The 23919-nt window shown below is 36.9% G+C and overlaps 1 protein-coding gene and 1 long non-coding RNA gene across 2 annotated transcripts; one reads left to right on the top strand and one right to left on the bottom strand.

Moving 5' to 3' along the window:
• Positions 1-406: 406 nt before the first annotated feature.
• On the bottom strand, positions 407-13853 carry LOC122304564 (tRNA(His) guanylyltransferase 1-like). Its single transcript, XM_043116827.1, has 9 exons — positions 13544-13853; positions 13399-13451; positions 10625-10881; positions 9747-9878; positions 9623-9667; positions 9234-9400; positions 7822-7910; positions 1619-1726; positions 407-754 (listed from the first exon to the last, which is right to left on the bottom strand). The coding sequence occupies exons 1-9, from the start codon at positions 13851-13853 to the stop codon at positions 611-613; spliced, it is 1305 nt and encodes a 434-aa protein (XP_042972761.1). The 3' UTR covers positions 407-610.
• Positions 13854-22215: 8362 nt separating this feature from the next.
• LOC122305671 lies at positions 22216-23636 on the top strand. The gene is made up of 2 exons (XR_006241198.1): positions 22216-23230; positions 23325-23636. It is a non-coding gene; the product is annotated as an uncharacterized LOC122305671 (long non-coding RNA).
• Positions 23637-23919: the final 283 nt, after the last annotated feature.

Below are 23919 nucleotides of genomic sequence, written 5' to 3'. Positions count from 1 at the left end.
AGAATCCCAAACGACGTAAACCTTCCAACAAAAAAACTCCAATTCACACGGTCATACGCTTTAGCCATATCAATTTTCAGCATGACATTTACCCCTCTAGTCTTCCGATTGATGCCATTCACAAGTTCTTTAATTTTCCCAGAACTTGAAGATCAGCTCGCTTTAATTTCTGCTTTGGAGATGTGTGGAATAAAAATAGTGGGAGCCGGTTGAGATTTGCATAATAAAAATGCAGTTAAGAGTGAGAACTTCACAATTCATAATGAAGTTTGGATAGTTGTAATCCATCAAAATAAAGAAGTTTGCACAAGTATATACAAAATTGAGTAGCCGAGATGGTAATCACAGATGTCTAAACTATCAGTTAAAATATATCCAGGGACCATCTCCTCAGACGTCCGTCCAAGCTCTTACAACTTAAAACCACACAACATCACGTTACCCAACTGCGTATGAGAAGTTTCTCTCAGCGATATTGTCAACTTCCAACTTTCCCAGAACATAGAAAAGCAGATGCATGGCAACCTCATATGTACTGGTAATACAAGATAATGGCAAAGGAACTTTTTCAGGAGATTCGTGTTGGTAAGAAAACTGTGAACCAAATACTTCAAAGTTTTGGTACTATCTCACCAAGGATGCTCGAATGTGCTTCCCAAAAGTTCGGCTTGATTATGTCGCAATGTTCTACAGTAACTTTATTGTGAGAATTTGCAACGGATGCTCCATTCTCATCTGCTAAAGTAATGTCTTCCTGCATACAAAACCATAATCTGAGTTTCAGAAGATAAACTATCGAGGAAAATTGGAAAATGACTGGCACACAGGATGTTGTAAAACACAACCATTGAGGTTGAAGGAAGCCAACCAAACAGTTTGTCCCAACTTTCTTACCTCAGCTATCAACATTACCTAGTGGTCAATTCTGAACAAAGGACAATTTGGTACCATAGAATAGAATTTTGCAGGGTTTTCTTTAAAATTCAATTTTTTTTTTCTATGACATTATTTATCGTTTTTGCCATTTTCCAGTAAAATCACAAGCAAATATGTGTGGAGTGCTGGTTTGCTAACAAGCAAAAAGACATATATCTACCTAAATAAGGACCTGAGAAGAATATTGTAAGCTTCTGAATAAAATGGAACAAGTGATGATCGGGAACAACCATCATCAACTACTCAGGTTAAATGCCAAATAGCATGCTTACACACACAGCAAAGCTATCCACGTGTAGATTTATTTGGAAGGTCCAACTATCAGCCAAACAATTTGACGTCGAGAAATTTATCTAACCATATTGAGGCAAGCACAATGGAGTCCACATTCTCTCAAGAGTGTTCACCATTACTACAGACTCAGTCCTAGAGTGGCATCACCTTCAAACATATAAGCATTGACCAGATGAGCTCAAAAACCAAGACCAAGATGATCGGTCTAGGTGATTGATCAGCATCTAACACAACTCAAACCAACTCATATCCACATTTCATCATGCATCCCAAATTGTCACAGTGCACCATCTCTTAGTGGACTGTGATAGAAGTTGAAGATTCTTTGGGAGAAATTGCATTGAAAATACTAAGAAGAATTCACCTCTGATAAGGAGATAAAGATTACCTTCTCCCAGAAAGCAAAGGAACCTTGGCGGAACATTGGTTCTAATTCATTGTAATCAATATAAAATTCCTTGATAAGTAGTTCATTTTTCTCTCTTGCTTGAGTCCCCTGGACAATTTACAAATGTCACCAACTGAAGAATAAAGTATAGCATGGGCATATATGAAATAGCATATGGAAAAAAAGACAAAAAGGTAACAACGACAGAGTTGGCAAAACCATCCATGTACTTGAGAGAGTAGCAGGTACTAGGGGAGAGCTCCTACGAGCTTAAGACAACAGCAAAAAAGTCATAACAGAAGCAGACAAATAAAATGATTAGAAGAGTAGAAGTTCATGGAAGATATAAATGCCAAGAACTATAGATAATTTAGTAGTCTGCCATCCACGAGTGTTCGATAGACCACACCATAGAACGTATACAGACCATGATCCTCAAAACTCAATAATCCCACTAGGATTCAATGAAACTTTCTTAAATATTTCTCCCAATGGTGGAAAGCTGCATGATTGTGACTGATTTTATGTGTATGCATACATGCTTTTAGGAGTCTCTGCTACGGTATATGCAAGCAACATGTATTAAGCAAGGGAAAAATGTTGCGTAATGTTTGCAAATAAAGAAGCTTAAACCACGAGGCTCTGGAAAATCAACCTTTTAACTGCTTGTAGAAGGTTTAAATCTGCAAGCTCAGAGCACTAAAACAAAAATCTTCAGTGAGGGATTAACTTACAGTAGACCAAGAGACTAAAACAATATAACTCTCCAAAAAGAGTTTGAAATGATGATCATATGTCAACAATAGGCTCTCTCTCACAGTGGAGCCCCTTTCTGTCACAGGCCTTCTCTATTAGTGCAAGAATGTAACTGAAAAGAAAGAGGTTATAGAGAGAGAGAGAGAGAGAGAGAGAGAGAATTCGGATTTGAATTGTAATATTTCAGATGCCTTTATTGATGATTTACGTACTGTATTTATACAAGTAATTCATATACTAAAGTACTATTAAATCCTTGTATTCTTAATGAGCTTTTATTAAGAGAACTTATACACAGCCCACGTATTCTTCCCCGGTCCAACTCTGGCCCCGACTCATTGAGCCCATTTCATTACTTATACTCCAGCTACTGCTGAACCCTAATCTTCAGCATATGACAATGCCTCCCCCGATTAAAACACCTTGCCCACAAGGTGTGGGTAAGCCGCCTTCACTGTCTAGTGCTCCTCCCAGGTTGCATCCTCAGCCGGTTGTCCTTCTCACCTGATTAATAGTTCCGTTAGTGCTTTGTTACAATGCTTCTTTAATCTTCTTTGCAAAACTTCCACTGGTTCGAGTTTCAGTATGCCCTCGGCGTCGATTGGAGGTAGCTGAGGTAAAACCACGACAGATGCTCCTAAATTTGGCTTCAACTGCGACATGTGGAACACCGGATGGAGTTTTGATGATGCTGGCAGCTGTAGATGATACGCCACTTCCCCCACGCGCCGCTTGATCTGAAAAGGCCCAAAAAATCTCGTTGCTAGCTTCAGAGACCTGCGTTGTGCCAGTGAGGTTTGTCTATACGGTTGCAAGCGTAAGTAAACCCAGTCACCCTCAGCAAAAACCCGTTCCTTCCTCTTTAGATCTGCAAATTTTTTCATACGATTCTGTGCTTGAATTAAATTCTCTTTAAGTAGTTGCAAAATCTGATCTCTTGCCATGAGTTGTTGTTCTACTTCAGCTACTTGTGTTGTTCCTGGCATGTAAGATAAGAGTCTCGGTAGGGGGACCCCATATAGTGCTTGATAAGGAGTCATTTTTGTAGATGCATGTACTGACGTATTATACCACCACTCTGCTACACACACCCACTGCACCCAATCCTTGGGTCTGTCACCAACAAAGCAACGTAAATATGTCTCAAGACTTTTATTGACAGCTTCAGACTGCCCATCCGTTTGAGGATGATAGGCAGTACTATGACACAATTGCACATCATGTAGTTTGAACAATTCTTCCCAAAATCTGCTTGTGAACACTGGATCTCTGTCCGATACAATCCTTTGAGGAATTCCATGCAACCTGAAGATATGCTGAAAAAACAATTGAGCAATAGTTTTGGCTGAGTAAGGGTGAGCCAATGAGATAAAATGACTATATTTAGTCAATCTATCAACTACTACCCATATGACAGAATGACCTTTTGACAATGGTAACCCTTCAATAAAATCCATTGAAATATCTGTCTATGGTTTTTCTGGGATTGGTAAGGGCTTAAGCAACCCTCCTGGCCGAGTTTGTTCCACTTTGACCCTCTGGCAAATATCACATGCCCGAATGAATTCTTTGACAAACCTCTTAAGGCCCTTCCAAAAAAAATTTCTTCTGACCCTGTAAAGAGTCTTGTCTACACCTGAGTGATCTCCCTCTGGGCTACTATGTAACATATGTAACAGTTTAGTAATAAACTGCACATTGCTTGGCACATACAATCTATCTTTATAAAACAACAAATCCCCTTTCATAGAAAACTTGGTAGAACTTTGGCCATCCTTGACTTTCTTCAAAAGTTTCTGAAGCTCAGAATCATCATCATAACATTGCTTTAACTCGGTTAACCAATTAATAGTAGGAAAGGAAATTAAAAATAAAGAACAAGAATTAACTGAATCCTTATCCTCAAATTTCCTTGACAATGCATCTGCAACTCTTTTTTCTTGGCCTTTCTTGTATTCAACAAAGAAATCATAACCAAGTAGTTTAGTAATCCATCTCTGTTGCATAGGAGTGCCAATCCTTTGCTCCAGTAAGTACTTCAAACTCTGATGATCAGTCCTCACAATAAAAGACTGCCCCAACAAATAGGGTCTCCACCTTTGAACAGCTGACACTAGTGCCAATAGTTCCTTCTCATAAGTTGATAAAGCCAACGTTCTTCCTTTTAGAGCTTGACTAAAGAAGGTAATAGGCCTTGAATCCTGCATCAAAATAGCTCCTATGCCTATACCCGAGGCATCACATTCAATAAGAAAGGACTTAGAAAAGTCAGGAAGTGCTAATACTGGTGGCTGAATGGTAGCTTGTTTAAGCTTCTGAAAAGCTTCTTGAGCCTCCGCATTCCAACTAAAACTGTCCTTTCTCAACAATGCTATCAGAGGAGCAGCAATACCCCCATAGCCACGTATGAATTTCCTATAATATCCAGTTAACCCGAGAAATCCCCTCAGAGTTTTCACTGAACTAGGAACTGGCCAATCGACCATAGCTTTCAACTTAGCAGGATCAGCCCTCACCCCATTGCTGGACACCAAATGGCCCAAGTAATCCACCTCATTACAACCAAACCTACATTTGCTGAGTTTAGCAAAAAACTGGTTATCTCTTAAGATCTCCAGTGTCACTTTAAGATGCTGTACATGCTCAGATTCAGTCTTACTATAGACTAATATATTATCAAAAAATACCAGAATGAATTTCCTCAAATAAGGCTTGAAAATTGAGTTCATTAATGATTGAAAAGTAGAGGGAGCATTAGTCAAACCAAAAGGCATGACTAAAAATTCGAAATGACCCTCATGGGTTCTAAAGGCAGTTTTAGGAATATCTTCATCCCTTACCTGAATCTGGTGATAACCAGACCTGAAGTCCAGCTTTGAATAAATTCGAGATCCATTGAGCTCATCAAGGAGCTCATCCACAACTGGAATAGGAAACTTGTCCTTGACAGTATCTTTATTTAGAGCCCTGTAATCGATACACATCCTCAAGCTTCCATCCGCTTTTCTAACCAGTAAAATAGGAGATGAAAATGGACTCTGACTTGGTCTAATTACCCCACTTGGCAGCAGTTCCTTAACTATCTTCTCGATTTCTTCTTTTTGAAAATAAAGGTATCTGTAAGGTCTAACAGATACTGCTTTAGCTCATTCTTGCAAATGTATTGCATGATCATGAGATCTATTCAGGGGTAACCCTTTCGGCTCAACAAACACATCATCATAGCCAAATAATAATGTCTGTATCTGTTCTGGGATTAGAGCATTTTCTGGTTGCTTATCCATCAACTGAAGCATAACCCTTTTTTTTTTCCATTTCTTTTAGCTTAACACTTGAAGTTTCCTCCACCGACTTACTTGGTTTCAAACCATTCAACTGCAATTTCTTATTACAATAACAAAACTGCATTGAAAGATCTTCAAAGTTCCACAAAATGTCACCCAATTTCTGCAACCACTGAATTCCAAGAACAACATCACAGCTTGCTGACACCAAAACATATACATCTACATGAAATTCAATGCCTTGTATTATCATGGAAACTGCATCACAACTACCATTACTCAAAATCTGGTCACCATTAGCAATCTTCACTCTAATTCTGTCTTTATCTTTAACCAACAACTGACTTCTTTCCACCACGGATGGATCCACAAAGTTGTGGGTACTGCCAGTGTCAATCAAAATCACTACCCATTGTTTACCAATTCGACCCTTGATTCTCATAGTCTTTGGACTCATAGCTCCTGTAATTGCATGCAAGGATATCTTTGGTTTAGACATAGTGTCTACTAAACATAGAGATTGATCTGCCCCACTAATACTCTTCCCATTATCTTCTTTCTCCACTGCTTCAGGACTTTCTTCTACAACTTCTTTAATAAAAAACAATTTAGGTTGCCTACATTTATGGCCCACCACCCATTTGGAATCACAATAGTAGCATAGGCCTTTTTCTCTTCTTTCTTTTATCTGAGCCTGAGAGATTCTTTGTACTGGAAAATTGGAGCCATTTGAATTCTTGAAATTTTCTGTTGTGGTATTCAGCATTGACCTTGTATTCCCATTGTAAACAAAACCTCTAGCACTTCTTGCCGCTTTCTTGCTAAGCAGGACATGTTCTTCCTGAAACCTAGCAAGACCAAAGGCAGATAGCAAATCTCTGGGGCAAAACATTTTAACTGGCAGCCTTATATCATCCCTCAGACCACCCAGAAAACAACTCAACTTGTGACTCTCTGTCAAGCCTTTCACTCTATTGGATAATGCTTCAAATATGGTTTTATAATCCTTTACTGAATTAGTCTGTCGAAGCTTAGTTATAGCCTCCATTGGATTATCATAACATGTTGACCCAAACCTCAACAATAATGCTCGAACAAAAACATCCCAAGTTGGTAATCCACCCAACTCCTCCAATTCTTGAAACCACACGAGGGCTTTACCCTCCATATGGAAAGAGGCTAACTGCAACCTCTGATGGGATGGGGTGTTGTAATACAAAAAAAAAAAGTGATTTACTTTGTACAGCTAGCTAGTAGGATTGTCTCCATTAAAGGAAGGAAAATCAATTCTTGCAAACCTGGTATGTGTATTCTGACCCACTTCCATTTGTGGTTCATGATTATTGACATTACTGCTTGATACCTCCAATCTTGATTGATTCATTTTCTACATTTCAGCAGTCATCCCTTTCAATTGCACGATCAAGGACTCCATCGAACGCTGTTGGGAATCAAATGCCTTCTTGAGCGAGCCAACTTCTATTTCCAAGGCTGTCTGGTGTGACTCCACAGCCTTCTTGAATGTTGTAAATGATTCCTGTAACTGATTAAGTCTGGTGCCTTCCGCCATTGTCTCTATGAGAAAGAAGTAGATCTTCACTTCTCTGATACCACCTTGTCACAGGCCTTCTCTATTAGTGCAAGAATGTAACTGAAAAGAAAGAGGTTATAGAAAGAGAGAGAGAGAGAAAGAGAAAGAGGAAGAGAATTCGGATTTGAATTGTAATACTTCATAGGCCTTTATTGATGATTTATGTACTGTATTTATACAAGTAATTCATATACTAAAGTACTATTAAATCCTTATATTCTTAATGGGCTTTTATTAAGAGAACTTATACACAGCCCACGTATTCTTCCCCGGTCCAGCTCTGGCCCCGGCCCATTGAGCCCATTTCATTACTTATACTCTAGCTACTGCCGAACCCTAATCTTCAGCATATGACACTTTCTCTAAATTATTTGTGGAGGATTTGGTCTAAATAAGGGAAATATATGATCTACTTATGCAGCATAAAGAATTACATTAGAACAAGAATACACATCATAAGAATAGAAAGAAAAGATGACAAAAACTAAAGAACAAGCATGAATACAAAGGAAGTAATCTAATAAGACTGAAGGAACAATCCTTGGAAAGGGTGAGCAGATCTTAGCACACACTTTCAGATAATCTTGAGCTTCACTTTTGCTTTTTCCTTTCTTGTTTACAAGCATCCAGAAACAAGTATTATACTGATTATTGATGTGGCCTGCAATATGTCCACATAATTAACAACCATGCCCTAATTGAGAGAATAAGTTTACACTGTCTGCAAAAGTCCATAATTTGGTTTTCCATGTTAAAAATTCAAAAGTTCAAGGTCTTCTTCTCCCCAATTTTTTTTCCGCTACCTTAATAGCATTATCGATGTTATAATATTTTGTAAAATGCACTTAATACTCACAATCAACTTGTCTCCATGCTGGTTCTCTCCGTTCTCTTTGTTCTCTCTGTTCTCTATCCATTCTCTCTGTTCTCTCTATTCTCTCTCCATAAAATCCTAACAGACCTGATCAACCGACGGGGGTGGGAGCTTCGGCTCCTCCCCCCCTCCCTTTCCCCTTCTTCTCTCTATCTGCTGTTTCTGTGTTTTTTTCATTTTGTTTTGGGTTCATGTGGGTTTTCAGGTAAATAAAGGAGGGGAGTTCCGGCGGGATCGTTTCCCGCCACCGACCGTCAACACGCAACCCACCAGAGCGTTGGACAGTTGCCAATCTTCAAGACCACCGAACGCGGCGCCGGAAGGGAGGGAGCGTAGCCAGCACGCGCGGGACGGAGTCTCAGACAGACCCAGAGCGTGGCTGTCACGTGCCACCGAGGAGCCACCTGCCGGCTCAAAACCTGGCTTTTCTGGGTCCTAAGACTCCGGGTGATCACCGAATGACTGTCGGACCCCCTCTAAGAGTGGTTGCGTTGCATGCACCACTGGTTTGTTTTTTTTTTCTTTTCTTCCGTCAGTTTTATTAGTTTTTCTGGGTTTTGTTTTGTATTATTGTTGTAAACTGAGCGGGTGTTGGGGTTTTTTGACCGGACACAACCTGGGGCTCGTGCTATGGAGAAAGGCAGTCGGTGTTACGACCAGTGGACGTTCAGCCAACCTTTGATGGAGGTTTTGTGGTCCGCAAGCGAGCTAGGTACTCATGCTGTGCTTGGGCTCCTGAGGCCGTCGTCTGGGGTGGGTGTGCCTCGGAGCCCTTGCCACTGCTTAGTTTCATTGGTGTTTGGTTGTATGGTAGCGTAGTTTGTTTGTAATTTTGTTTGTAATAGATTAGGCGTACGCTTTTGGACTTAGTGTCCAAAGTTGTGATGTCCCTTAATCCACCTTCTTAGAAGGTTGGAGGGGCGGATCATTCTATTTTATACAGAGTGATTTCTCTCTTCGAAGAGGTTTAGAAGTTAAGACAATGTCCGCTACTTCGTATGCGGGGATACTCCAGAGTAGATGCGTAGGTTGGCTTATAATCGGGATTTACCTGTATTGATAAGTCACATTTGTAACTTCGTTATGATGAATGGAATCTCATTTTCAATAAAAAAACTTGTCTCCATGCTAGATAGTCTTGAAGAATCTCATCTGATGGATAGCATACATCACGTCCATCAAAAGAAGGGTACTTCAATTCTTTCAGTGGAAAGAATTCTTTCCATTTCATTGCGTACATGGAAGAGAAGAATGATACAGTGACAGACACTATTTCACTGCAAAGGTGATAATAGAAGTGATTTTAATACTGAATCCTCAGATACTAGAAGTCTCCCACAGGAAAATTGTACATTAAATTTCCCCTCATAGGCATCATGAATTACAAAACGGGTAAGGAGAGAGCATTTCTTCATGTCCCCCATCCCAACAGGATATTATCCCATAAATAATATGACTAAAAGTGTTTAGAGATAAAAGAACAAAGGTAAGAGAAAGACCTTGCTTGACGTTGATAGAAATGAGAATCCTTCTTAAAAACAAAGCTGGATAACACCAACAATGTGATTGAAAATAGGTACAAATATCGAGTCTAGAACTATAAAACATGAAAAAATGCCATACCTGTAGTCATCACTGACACCATACCCAAATATTATATCTGGAATCTCTTGTAACACAGCCACTACACAGGAATTCATAAGGTTCAGAGCTTGTTTGTCGTTTGGCTTCTCAAATTGATGAACTTCAGAAAATCTACCACAATACAGACAACTAAACCCTGAGCTTCATTTGCAGTATCTTAGTGGGAACCAAGCATGCATCACAAGATTGGGAAATATATAGGTCAGCAGGAGTCCTTTATAATTTTTCACTTGAGAAAACTACCTCCATTGTAAATCATCTTTTGGTTTTCAGTCATTTTAATTGATTAGACGTTTTTCACAAAGTAGGATTTTGAATGACCCAAAATTTTCACATATGTTCTATTCTTCAAGCTGTATTATACTTGTGACAACAAATGACTATAAGACATATCAGCACTTTCGCATGTGCCCTAAATTGAAAAAGCTTCCTCATCAAGGTGCAACCTAGTGGTCAAAGGGCAGATTTGAGATGAGATTTAAACTCACATATCTTGGTTCAATTCCACATGTTCTCCTAGATTATTTGATACCCAATTTTGACAATTAGGGTTGTGCATGTGAACTATTTTTTTTTTTTTAACCTGGAGTTTACACCCAGGGGTGGCTTCAAAGGCCTTTCCTTGGTGAGGTTCCATGTCATCAGTGCATGGTTGCATGCCTAATGGTCTTCATGTGTTTATTGGAATAATTAAGCATACAGTGACCAGGGTTCTCTAATATTTTAGAAACTGAGCCTACCCTACAATGCTTCCGACTTCATTTGATAAGCAACAATGAGAACCAAGAAAGGGAAAAGAAATTCTGGCCCAATTCTACCGACAATGGGCTATGTTTCTATGCATGTTTTAACTTTACCTGTGAAAATGGCAGCCATCAATTCTAATTACAATCCATGTAGATGGCATCAATTTGTTCTCAAATTGGAAGAACCTAACATACTCCAGTTTTATTTTGTCCACATCCTCCGTAAAACCAACCACCTCCTTCAGAAGACTTGGATGTTCATTCCAAAATCTTCTTCCAGCTATATTCTCAGCATGGACAATTATAGCCTTTCTCCTAAGTCTTTTAACAGGTGCACCATTCTCATTGCACTTGACATTTTCTTCCACCTAAACAAGGTCAGAAAGAGACCGGCTTGCATGTTAGAAGCCATATACAAGGCAATGTAGAAAATAGCAATAAGGGATAATGTATGCATTTTGGTACGAATTGAAAATCTACTTTTATCACTGCCAACCAATTGCAAATGGCATACCACTCACATGAACATAATGAAGAGCAAAACAATCTGTAGTACTGTAGTTATTAGTTGAGGGCACTTATAGGCAGGTCACTAACAGTCTAGCAGGCCGAGACCATACATGCCTGAGATCTTATAGAGAACTTAATTCATTATTTCAGGTCCTAATATTTATCAGCTATAAATAAAAAATTTGGAGAGCCAACCATTGATAGTTCAAATATCATATGACAACCAAGATGAGTTTTCCTCGACAACTTTAAACTCTTTAGCAGTGTAGAATGAGGAAACTTAAACATAACAGTTTAAATGACAATTTATATGATCAAATGGCTAAAAGATACCGATTCAAATGGCTCGGTTTCTTGACGGAAACTTAAATTATCTAAAAAGATGAATTAACTCACATTTTCAACAAGCAAAAATAAGGAAAATAACTATGATGAACCGGAACCATAGGAAAATGATTTTACATGTTTAAATATCCCAAAGAGGGAATAGCTCAATTGACTTATGAAAATCAAAGCCCCTTGTCCATGTTTGTGATCATAAGGAGCATCAAGAACCATTTATGAAGATTCTAGCAAAGACTTCAAAGTTGCACTAGTAGATGTTTGACAACAAAGAAGTAACACCAATTAGGGTAACATCAGCATTTATTAGAAATAGAAAAATCTAAATCTTAGCCTAGATGGTGGTTTACTGTTGACTACAAATAGAAAAAATTGTATATTAACTTACAGTAAACAAGTTTACAATGACTTCAATTCCCCTTAAGTTCCTAACATAGACAATGGCCATCAAGCCAGCCATTTTGGGAGAGTGTCCTTGTTTACATGAACGAGTACAGCTACTTTAAATTTGTTCCTCTTAAGTGGAAACACAAAATCTAAATGGGAAAGGAGCTTGATATTTTTAGAACATTTTTTTAACCAGTGCTTGATATTTTCATAACATATTTGGCATTGTTAGGAGCATAAGGTGAGGGTTACTGTCTCCTTCTCAATAGCACTCTCTCTTCTTCTTCTTCTTTTTTATTTTTTTATTTTTTTGACAAGTAAGAAGACAAATTTATTAATATGAACGAAATAGGCGAAGCACATGTACACAGGATGTATACAAAAGAAAACACCTAAATACATTCTAGTAAACAGAAAATGACAAACAAAAGTCGTGAGCAGAAGCTCCATTAAGCGCTAAAGCAGATAACCATTGCAATAAGGAGTACACAAAAAATTCTAGATTTCCACAAGGTGCGCTCCTTATCATTAAAACACCGCTTGTTCCTTTCCAACCAAATGCACCACATAAGACACAAAGGAATCATCTTCCACACTGCAGCCACTTGAGAGCTACCATATAACCAGTTCCAACAATCAAAAGGATCCACCACTCTCAAAGGCATCACCAAAGCCAACCTAACTCTGCTAAAAACTCCATTCCACAAGGCCTTTGCAACCTCACAATGAAAAAGTAAGTGATCCACAGATTCCCTATGCTTCTTGCACATGAAACACCACTCCATAACAATAAGGCCACGCTTTCTCGAATTTTCCATTGTCAGCTATGCTGAACAGTCAACACCTTATAATATGAACGGACCATGAAATTTTTACTTCCCATAGGCTTCCACAACATCTTATCTCTCTCATAACCCCCTATTCCCAGGGAATATAAGAAGATGAAAAAATCTGAAACATCATCAAGTTCCCAATCAGGTGCATCTCTAATAAAACAAACATCCCACTGCAAAGAACCATTAGAATGAAGTAACAAATTAGAAACACAGGCATGCCCATCAGAAACTATACGGAAAATAGGTGGGAAACCCTGTTAAGGGCCTAATCTCCACAACAAACATCAAATCAAAAACGGATCCTAGAACCCTCTCCAACATCATAGCTAACATATTTAACAAAACTCTCCCACCCCTTTCTAATGAACTTCCAAAGGCTCACACCCCATAAACCCCCCACCCCCCAAAACAACCTCCTTGAGCACCAACCCCCCAGTCACACCCATATTTTCAATCAATCACCTCCCTCCATAACGACTCTCCTTCCGATTGATATCTCTACAACCATTTCCCTAACAAAGCCTTATTGAACATTCACAAATTACAAACGCCCAACCCTTCATTTGAGATAGGAGCACAAACTTTATTCCAACTAACAAGATGGAGTTTAGTTTCCTCGCCCATGCCACCCCACAAAAATATACGAAATAACTTCTCAATCCAGTTAGCCACCCCTGCTGGAAATAAAGAGAGAAGGTAAGTTGGAAGATTGGCTAGTGTACTTTTGATTATGGTATTTTTTTTTTTTTTTTTGCAAGTGATAGACTTTCTCTATTAACTGGTGGATACTTTTGATTAAGGTAATTCTACCTCCTTTTGATAAATACAACCACTTCCAACTAACCAGCCAACTTTTTTCCAATCTTCTCAACCACCCCATCCCAAATAACCTTAGCCTTAAAAGACGCACCCAACGGAAGGCCTAAGTGCTTAATTAGTATAGAAGCAACCTCACAGCCCAAAAAGTTTGCCAGAAAATTTATATTCCAAACCTCCCCCACTAAAACCATCTCCGACTTATCCATATTCACCTTAAGGCCCGAAACAGCTTCAAAACATAACAACACAACTCTTAAGGCTTGAATTTGATCATGATCCGCATCACAAAAAACCACAGTATCATTTGCAAAAAGAAGGTGAGTAAGTGTGATGGTCCCATTATTGGTATTTCCCACCGAAAAAACTGGAAATAACCCCCCCAACCCCCCCAAACGACACAAAAACACAAGAACAACAGCCTCCATCATTCTACCCAACGCCTCCATGATAATAATAAACTCAAACCATGAGAGCTATGGAAGAAACCACATGGAGTACCATTAGCTAGCATTGAAAACCGAGTAGTAGAAACACAATTTCTAATCCGCGCGCACTGCCTCTCCCCAAGCCACATCTCCCAAGCATATAGAGAAGGAAATTGCAATTCACATGATCAAACATCTTTTCCAAATCCTGCTTACAAAGAACACAATTGATTGTATACACATTCATTAGCAACCAGAACAAAATCACTAAGCTCATTCACGAGAAGCATTTTATGTCCCCCTACATATCCAAAAGTTTGCTTGTTCCAAGTTGCTAAGCATGCTATCAAGGCCTTTAGTTTACTCTCGAAAGCAAAAGTCAGGGTGCCTTGAAAGCGATAAGAATTCCACCACTCCTCCATCCTATCTATAAAACCTTCCGAATGTAACCACTTATTTTCACACTAGAGATATTGTTTACCCCTTGATAGTGACCACAATTTAGTAGCATAAGAGAATCCTTGGGCAAAGTCTTGGTAGTTTCCACTGGAATACTTCAGATAATAAAACCTTCCATTCTGGAGAGAACGGAATTGGTCGATTTTGGACCAAGAGGGGTTGTCTCCATTAAAAGACCGTGTGAAGTTTCCCTAACCATCGGAAGATCAGTAAGATTTTTCTCGAAAATAAAGTCTAAAACTCCTCCATTGTCAGCCAGAAGCCAGCTAAACCTTACCTTTCACTAGGGAACCTAATAACATTGAAACCTACCCCAATGCACTAGGAAATGTCCCACCAACTACAAAATCCAGCCAACTTGTCCATAGCAAACTTCTATTATAATTTTTTTTTTTTATAAAAAATAAATCTGTAGAAGCAGGAAATGTATATGACACATAAAGGCATGTTTGACAACCCTTGAACTGGACAAGCCATGAAGAGCACAACTAGTTTCCAAGTTCCACGAATCTTATATTTCTCAAATACCATACTTGTTACTATGAGTCAAGAAAATTTGCATATAAATTCAAACCAATTAAGTTTATTTGTAACTTAGGATTAATTCAATACCAGATTGAATCAAATCCTTAGTTTTCAAATACGCCATTAGACTTGGTACTTGCCTCATTTAGGGGCCTAAGCTTAGGGCCTTAAGGTAGAAATCATGGCCACCTCACCCACCTTTTGCTCCACCTGGAAGGGGCCATAGAAGTAGGGAGAAAGCTTCAGATTTCATTGGTGATGGAGAGAGGATTGTCAGTATGGCTGGAGTCACAGGTAGACCCTATCACCCACTTCATATTGTTGTTCTTTGCTCTTTAAATATGCATAGCATTTCATGTAACCTTGAGCCTTACTGATGTTTTCTCTTAGTAATTGCCATAATTGATTGCACCTTTTCCAATCTGTAAGTTCCTGCTACATAATTGATTGCACCTCTTCCATAACTTAGTGAGTCCACCTCTTCCAATCTATAAGTTCCTGCTACATAGTTTATCAGGGGGTCTATAGACATATAAAGCCTCAAAGGGGGTAACTTTGGTAGAGGCATGTTGGCTTGAGTTGTAACACCACTAAGTTAGTTCCACCCATTTCGGTCAATCCTTCTAGCACTGGTAAAGCTTCTTAGGTGGTTCCCCACCCCTTAATTCATTGCCTCGGTTTGGCCATTCGTCTAAGGATGGTATTCTATGCTACAAGCCAAGCGAATACCCTATAGGGAGAATAGCTCCTTCCAAAACTTGTTGGTACAGGTGGTGTCCCTATCTTATACAATAGAACCCAACATCCATGTAGTTTTAGTATATGCTTCATGAACAACTGAGCCACCACCCGTGCAATGTAGGGATGAAAGATGGGCATAAAATGTGCATACTTAGTGAACCTGTCCACTATGATCCACGGTGGGTTAAACCCTCCAGACATAGACAACCCTTCTAAAAAGTCCATCATAATGTTTGTCCATGGCTTCTGGGGTATATGTAGAGGTTGCAACAGTCCACTTGGCAGTGTGTTATCAATCTTCACCACGTGACAAATATCACAAGCTTTAAAAAAAGGTTTTGACATCTGATTTTGCCTAGGCCAATAGAAGTCTCTTTTTAACTTGTGAAAAATTTTATTGAAGCCAAAGTGGCCACCCATAAGATTTTTATGCATGAAATTCAGTAGCTTGTTAATGAGGGACTGGTCAGCAAGGATATACATTCTACCATTGTAGAAAAAAGTCCATCTTTAACTGAGTAAAGAGGGGACAAGTTACTCTCTTGATATTTTTCTAACAATTCCCTTAGTTTCCCATTTGAACTGTAAGATGATTTAATTTCTATCACCCAATCAAAACTAGGCAACGATAGCATAGCCACAAACAATTCATTTTCCCTTTGCCTAGATAATGCATTAGCTATAGCATTATCCCTTCTCTTTTTATATTCGATAATAAAGTCATATCCCATCAACTTAGAGACCCATTTATGTTGAATAGTAGTTCCCACCCTTTGGTCCAATAGGAATTTGAAGCTTTGGTGATCTGTGTTGACCATAAAAGATTGTCCCAAAAGATATGGGAGTCATATCTTCACTGCAGACACCAGTGCATACAATTCTTTTTCATAGGTGTCACATTAGAGCTCTACTTGTCAAGGTCTTGCTATAGAATGATGGGGGTCTTCCTTCTTGCATCAATACAACCCCTATAGCCTCCCTCGAAGCATCACATTCAATGGAAAATGAGAATTGAAAATTGGGCAATACTAGGATTGGAGGTTGGTGATGACTGACTTCAATTTCTCAAATGCTGCTTATACTTTTACATCCCATTTGAAACTATCGTTCTTCAATAAACTTGTCAGTTTGGCAGTAATTTCCCCATAATTTTTAATAAACCTTTTATAGTACCCGTTAAGCCCAAAACACCTCTTAAAGCCATTAAGGAATGAGTAAGGACTTTGGCTAGATCGCACCACCCCTGAATCCAACACTTCCTTAATTATCATTTCTATTTCATCCTTACGAAAATAAGGATAGTGACAGGGTTTCACAGAAATTGGGTTGGTACCTAGCTAAAGATTGATGGCATGGTCATGTGTTCTTATGAGTGGTAAGCTGTTTGGAGAGGCAAAGATGTTGGTGTATTAGTCAAGTTGCTAGATAGGTTGAGAAACCTTATGATCTACTGCCCTTGTGACATCCTAAACAAGATGCAGTAGTACACCATTCTTCTCCATCTTATAAAGCATGTTGACATACCCTTCCTCGATTCAAGTATAAGACTTCGTTTGGATATTAAGCTGAATCGAGATGAGTTGAGTTCTTTATGAATAACAGTGAGTTGAGACAGTGAAGTGAATTTTGTGGAGCTCACCTAAGATGAGTTTATAAGTATTTGGATATTAAGATAAGTTTACATGTATTTATGCGAAATTGAAAAATGTTGTGGATCCCAAGTGTAAATAGGTATTGAGTTGAAATGAGTTTAATAATTTGAGAGTTGAATGTTTTAATATTAGACTCAGCTTAAAAAGAGATTGAATTGAGTTGATCTCAATTGAGTCTAAGTTTCAAATTGAGCCTAAGACTCAATTCCTTCAATTTTATTGAGTTTTGTTTGTGTAAAAATTGCATGGTGAGTTCTTGGAAGTTCCACAAAATAGGACTCAAACTTTGTAGCCATTGTACACTAAACACCATATCACACCCTACTAATACCAACATACATGTCAACATTTAAACTCACTCCCTGAATGTTTACATTGACCCCCATTTACTGTCCACTTGTTTCTCATTGGCTACTTTAACTCTTACTTTTTCTTTCTCAACCAAGGGTAAAGGCACTCAGTTAAGTACAATAAGGTCTACAAAAATGTGGGTACTCCTTGAGTCTATAAGGATCAACCATTGGCTACCAATCTTCCATGTAACCCTCACAGTCTTTGGGTATAAGGAGTCTATAATTGCATGCAAAGAAATCTGTAAGTGTTTTTTTAATATAGCATATCCAGGTTCTCCTTTTGTCCTACCCCCAAGTCATTTTCATCCCCAGTGCCTTCTATGCTCTCTTCCACCTCTTCAAGTAGGTACAACTTAGGACTTTGGCATCTTATGCTCTAGATTCCATTTGGAATCACAGTAATAACACTACCCTTTCTCCCTTACACTTTTCATTTGAGCTTGGCTAATTTTCTGCATTGGTACAATTGCCTTGCTCTATTTTTATTGGGTTCACTTAAGTGGGGTGTTGGCTGGAATTTTAAGGATACAGGTTCAGTGGTATATTTATTGGCTTAGGGTACAGTGGTTTAGTTTCTTGTGTAGGCTCACATTGTCTTTCTGAATCTTGGCCAAGCTATAAGCATCAATTAAATTGTTGAGGTTAAACATATGAACAGACAATCTTATCTCATCCAGCAACCTAGGGGTGCACACTGACCAACCCGGCACGTGCCTGGGCCCAACCTAGAGTGACCCGCTTTCCATGCTGATACAAACTGACCCGACCTGAGTCAGCTCAACCAATCAACCCATTTTTATTATTTTTATTGATTTATTATTTTTCTTTTTATTTCCTCTCTCTCTCTCTCTCTCTCTCTCTCTCTCTCTCTCTCTCTCTCTCTCTCGTGATATTTACCCATAATCTTCTGTACCCGAGCACCCACTTCTCGACAACCAAACAGAAATTGGAAAAGATATTAACAAGTGCGAGGGCATAAAATAGCTTCTAGACTACAATCAAGGATAGGCCAAGTGAACATCAAATATTTTTTGTTTGTTTGATGCCAATTAAAAAAAAAAAGAAACTGAACAAGCCTCATCCATGTTTCAATCATTAAAACACTACTCGAGACCTTAGAAAGGCTTTCGTCATCCACAGAAACATCTATTAGAAGAGCAGAGTGAGAGGATGCTTGGAAGACCTCTAGGATTCTGTTATAAAGGATTAAAAACACAATGGGTTCTTTGCCTGCACATGCAACAAGAGAAAACAGAGATTGATCTTTGTTCAAAGAAAGCAAAAAAAGAGGAAGAATACAAAGCCCGCAAGTTCAATGACATGGAAAATGGAGCATATTTTTGAAACTAAGGAGGTCAAATTATGGTATTGGTTACTAGTACGACCAAATGCACTGAGAAAGAAAAGCTAAAAGAGCAACAACATCTTCAACATTTGTGCTGCAAAGATCATCCTAGCTGTTTATTTGCTCCATCAAGCAAATTAATATCTCGAGTTTGTATCTTTATCATCCTGGTAGTGTTCCAAATCTAAACCTTGACGAAGGGGAATGGAGGCAATGGCTAGGGAAGCTAAAACATGGGCTTAGTTTTAAGAGACGGGTTGCCAGTAGATTGTACGGGTCGAACCTAAGCATCAGTTCAAATCAGGTTTTCGGGTCAGGTCAATTTTCTAGGGTGAGTCGGGGTAAATGGTTTCCTGCACAGACTTACCGCAAGCCATTTAGGAAACAACTTAGTTTATACCTCTCAGACATCCCCCTTAGTCTATTAGATAGAGCCTCAAAATTAGCTTTGTATTCCTCCACATTTCCTATTTGTCTCAGTCAAGTCAATTTTTCTATAGGATCATCATAACTATGAGGGCCAAATGATCTAACTATTAATGCCCTCACAAATTCATCCCAATTAGTCAAAGCTCCAGACTCATCCAAGTCTTGGAACCACACTAGGGTCTTGCCTTCCAATGATGTTAGTGAAGCATGCACGCATCTTATATATACTAGTAGAGGGAACGTCCTTTGGACGATTGACTAGTGGGGGGCATAATTTGTATACTAATTATATATATATATATATATGTTAAGGGCAATATGCACGGTATGTATAGCCAAATGATAGAAATAAAGAAAATAAATATGAAATTTACATACAAGTCAGTGTTCTATTTAAAGATATAATAATAAGAGTCATAAGTTTAACAAAAAGAGATTTAGAGTATTTATAACATAGCTTAATTTATAGATTCGGTGGAGAGAACATAACCTTGTTCTGGCATAATTGTCCATATTGATTCATTTTTGTGCGCAAGTGTATAATCCATTCTTTTTTTGAAACTGCCCTTGTAATGTTTGCTAAATATGGTAGGTGTTCCTGTAATAATGAAAAAATATAAAACATAATGAAATAAGTTTTTTTGAATAAATTTATAAAGAGATTTTTTACCTCGCCTATGCGTTCAAACATATCAATGACTGTAAAATTTAGTATTTCTTCTGCCACCAGTCCAAATGCAACAACTATTATGCATCCAATGTCATCTTCTATTTCCAAATAGGCTCAACAACTATAATTAATGAGAATGTTATTATTGCATAATTTTTATAATTATTATTTTATATTTATTATGTAAAAATGATAAGTTAAAGTGATGAAATAAAATGTTTATCGTGGTTATCCGATACTCATATTTTTGCAATTGTAGCACATGAATTTTTCATTATAATTATATCTAATCGCTTTATTGCAGTTCACACAGGACTTGTAGTAGAACAACTTATGCAAGTCAAGTAATAAAAATTTTGCTTTAATTATGAATGTTGGTTTCTGCATTAAAAATGAACATATTTTTTCAAATGAGATAGAAAAGAACATACCTGGAAGTCGAGAACAACTAGAGGAAGAGTGTGAATACAGCAAATTGATAACAACCAGATTGATGAAGAGTCAAGTAAAAGCAAAAGCAACAAATCTGTAAAAAAAAAATATACATAAAAAAATATTCTAATAATAATGAGAAATGATATCAATAAATTTAGTATTTACCAAAAAAAAAAAAAAAACTTACAAGAGAAGAACTAATGCATTAAATGAAATTTATTAGCAAAAATATTTTTAATAAAACATATAAAAAAATAAAAACAGGTAAAAAGTTGTAAAAAAACCACAAAAAAAAAAAAAAGGAAATGCTACGTTTTTTTTTTTTTTTTTTTTGGTTTTCGTTATAATGTTTGTAATAATGACCTACTATTTATCGAACTTTTGAATTTTTTCAAACAAATTTTGAAAACAATGAGAATAAGTATTGGACCTATGTATACAAATTTAGTAACCATAACTTTGAAGTGATTAGTAAGTAAAGTAGTCTTCTACTATTTGCTTCCAAACAAACACCTAATTATAAAAACTCATAATTTTTTTCATAACAATTTTAGGATTATGTTTAAGTTCAGCACACACTGTAAGAACATTTGGTAAGATAATAAGAGAAGAAAGTGGTAATACCTCCTATATGGTAAGTTCATCTTTTTTTGTTGATATGGTTCTCTTGTTGCACCATCTCAACCATTACTTTGTTAATTATTTTATTTAGTTTTAATGAATATAATCGATTATTTTTTCAAATTTTAATGGAAGAATAATTGATAGGGTATACAAAATTTGTGACACTAACTTATTAGCAAAAGCCAAAAACACTTATGATGCAAAAAAGAATTAATTCACTAATGCATTGCCTTACAGCAAACTTCAATTTATTCTCGTACTTGAGGATATTTAGGGCAGATTTGGTAAATGAGAATTCTCATCTTAAACTCAAAATTCTCATATTATCGTTACAACTTTTTTAAATTTTCATACAAAATATAATAAACAGTTCAATTTTTCAAATCTCAATTCAACTTTTTCAAATCCCAAAACAATAATAATACTAAGAAATAATATTCTAAACTTTCATTTCAAACTCAAAATTCACATCTCTACCCTCAAACCTACCCTAGTGAAACAGGTGTAGATACAGAGTTTGTGATTGTTTTATTTTGAGAAAAATGGTTATTATTTTTAGTTTGTAGCTAATTTGTAAAAACCTTCTATTTTGTTTAGAAATAATGCAAATCATAGTATTAATAACCAAGGAAAAACAAATGATAGTAACAAAAAAACAATACGATGCCCATATGAATCAAAGATATTCAAAGTAGAGATTAGCTTTCTTGCTAACATTTCTATGCAAACTATTACAAATCGATTACATGGTCAAGATTCTGAGTGAGACTTCCATGCAAATATAATAATGTCATATTATCAATTGATGTAAGTTAATGTTTAAAATTTTATTATATTTTTATCATATAAAAAACAAAATATAATATAAATATTTATTATATCTACAGATGCAAATATTAGAAGAACAATACAAATGCAAATATTAGAGGATCAAACAAGATAGTAGATTTTAGAATAAAATAAATGTATTAAAAGAAACAATCAATATTATAAACACTATTAAAACATTAATAAAACATGAAAATTTCTTAATTTTAAATTTATAACTATTCACATATAAAATAATCAAAGTTGGGTTTCAATTCGGTAAATGTAGACCACTCTTGTTATTTCGTTTTTATGACTTTTTTTTAAGATTATGTTCCAGGCCCCGTAGTGTATTAATCACTTTTTGAATTTTTTTTTCTATTTTAATATTTGTTCTAGGGTCTCTTGATGATTTTATGAGTTTTTTACTTTTTCTTTTTTAATTTCTATTCTAGGCCCGTGACTCGTGAGTGACATGATTATCTTTAAAAGTGACTCAGATCACGTTCATTCACTGCACATGACAAAAAAAAACAAATGAAAAAATAACAATATATATCTAAAGACCATTTTACCTTAACCAACTTAAAACAAGACCTAACAAAGTAGCTCCTCTCCCTTTCACATGAATACTGACTTTTTCTTTACTTTCATTTTCACACCTAAATCCTAATCGCCGCACCTAACAAAAATCTAGCTCTCTCTCTCTCTGAACACCGCATCTTCTATTTCCTCGCCTACTGTTTGTCTCTCTAATAATGAAGAAAGTTACATCTTCTCTCCTCACATTGCTGTTCTGCCGAAGTGTCATCCTTCCTCATCATCCTCCTTCATAGATCTACACTCTCTCTTTGTGTGATCTGAGTGGATTTTTTTAATACCATTTTTTATCCTTTTGTTGTTGATCTATGTCGTATAATGCACATCTAGGTTGTACTTTGTTTGCTATAATTTTTTTTGTTTTTTTTTCTTGTTGGTCTTTTATGCTCTGGCTTGTCTTGGGTATGGTCTATAGGCTGGATCTTCGGTTGGGTTTTATTTTTTGTTTTGTGGGTTGTTGTTTGTTTACCTTATAATCTCAAACCGCACCACCCTCCCTCTCCCTCTCAAACTTCATACACTTGAAGAGACCATGTTCAGATCTATGTTCCTAGGGTTTTTATGTTTTCGATTCACGTTTATTCTATTTTTCTTTCGATTGATATTTATTCTTGCTTTTCTATTTCTATTGTTTTTCTGTTTTGTAGTAAATTTTTTTTTTCTTTTTTTTAGTTGATATTTATTTTTGCCTCATCAGATTTGCCACCTACGGCCCCTCGTTGTCACCCATGAGCCCTCTCCCTCACAACTTCTGAAGGGTGAGAATTTGTTTTTTCACAATTTTTGCAAGATTTGTGTTCAGAATATTTGGGGTTTTTTTTCACTGTATTTGTGTTTTTCTTGTGCTCTCAGTACATCTCATTGCTTGTCTCCCTCTCTTAAACTCCAAGCAAAGCAAAAGATTTCTCTACTGAAGTTATGAAAATCAGAAGATTTTATTGGGCTTTTTTTTGTGTGTCATGTATATCCGTATGCATTTTTTTTTTTTTTTGTTGTTGTTGGGGATATTCTCTCTGAAGTACTGATGCGAATATGCAAATATGCTTTTTATTCTGTTCGGGTTTTTTTTGCTATCGTGCATATGCGTATGATGTATACACTTGTAATAAATATATCCATGTAACACTGAGAGTAGAAATGAGAGAATGAAGAATAAGAATCATACCCAAAATGCCGAGATCAGGAGTAGCAATTCGAAACAGGGATTTTTTTTATTTGTTTTTATTTTTTTATTTTTTAAAGAGAGTGAGAATAGAGAGCATAGTAGGAAAATGTGAAGTTTCATATTTATCGGTTTAATTCTATTAGACAAAATGATAAGATTGCAGATGTAAAAAGACAATACATATTTAGGCGGTGAAATTGGACACAATACAAGTAAGGGGAAAAAGTAAAGGATAAAATTGGAAACGAAATTAGCAGAAAAACACAGACGTTCAAAATGTAA

Source organism: Carya illinoinensis, chromosome 3, assembly GCF_018687715.1.
Source record: "Carya illinoinensis cultivar Pawnee chromosome 3, C.illinoinensisPawnee_v1, whole genome shotgun sequence".
NCBI classification, from domain to species: Eukaryota; Viridiplantae; Streptophyta; class Magnoliopsida; order Fagales; family Juglandaceae; genus Carya; species Carya illinoinensis.
Note: the sequence above shows the minus strand (reverse complement) of the source record. Positions and strands in the feature narration are given on the sequence as shown.

Excerpts from the sequence above, each read along its gene's own strand:
- LOC122304564 (XM_043116827.1), bottom strand. The coding sequence starts at position 13,853 with ATGGAGGCGTTGGGTAGAATGATGGAGGCTGTTGTTCTTGTGTTTTTG. Across the intron at positions 9,879-10,624 it reads GATGGCTGCCATTTTCACAG|ATTTTCTGAAGTTCATCAAT; the intron begins GTAAAGTTAAAA and ends GTATTGTGGTAG. Across the intron at positions 9,401-9,622 it reads TTCTATCAACGTCAAGCAAG|TGAAATAGTGTCTGTCACTG; the intron begins GTCTTTCTCTTA and ends TCACCTTTGCAG.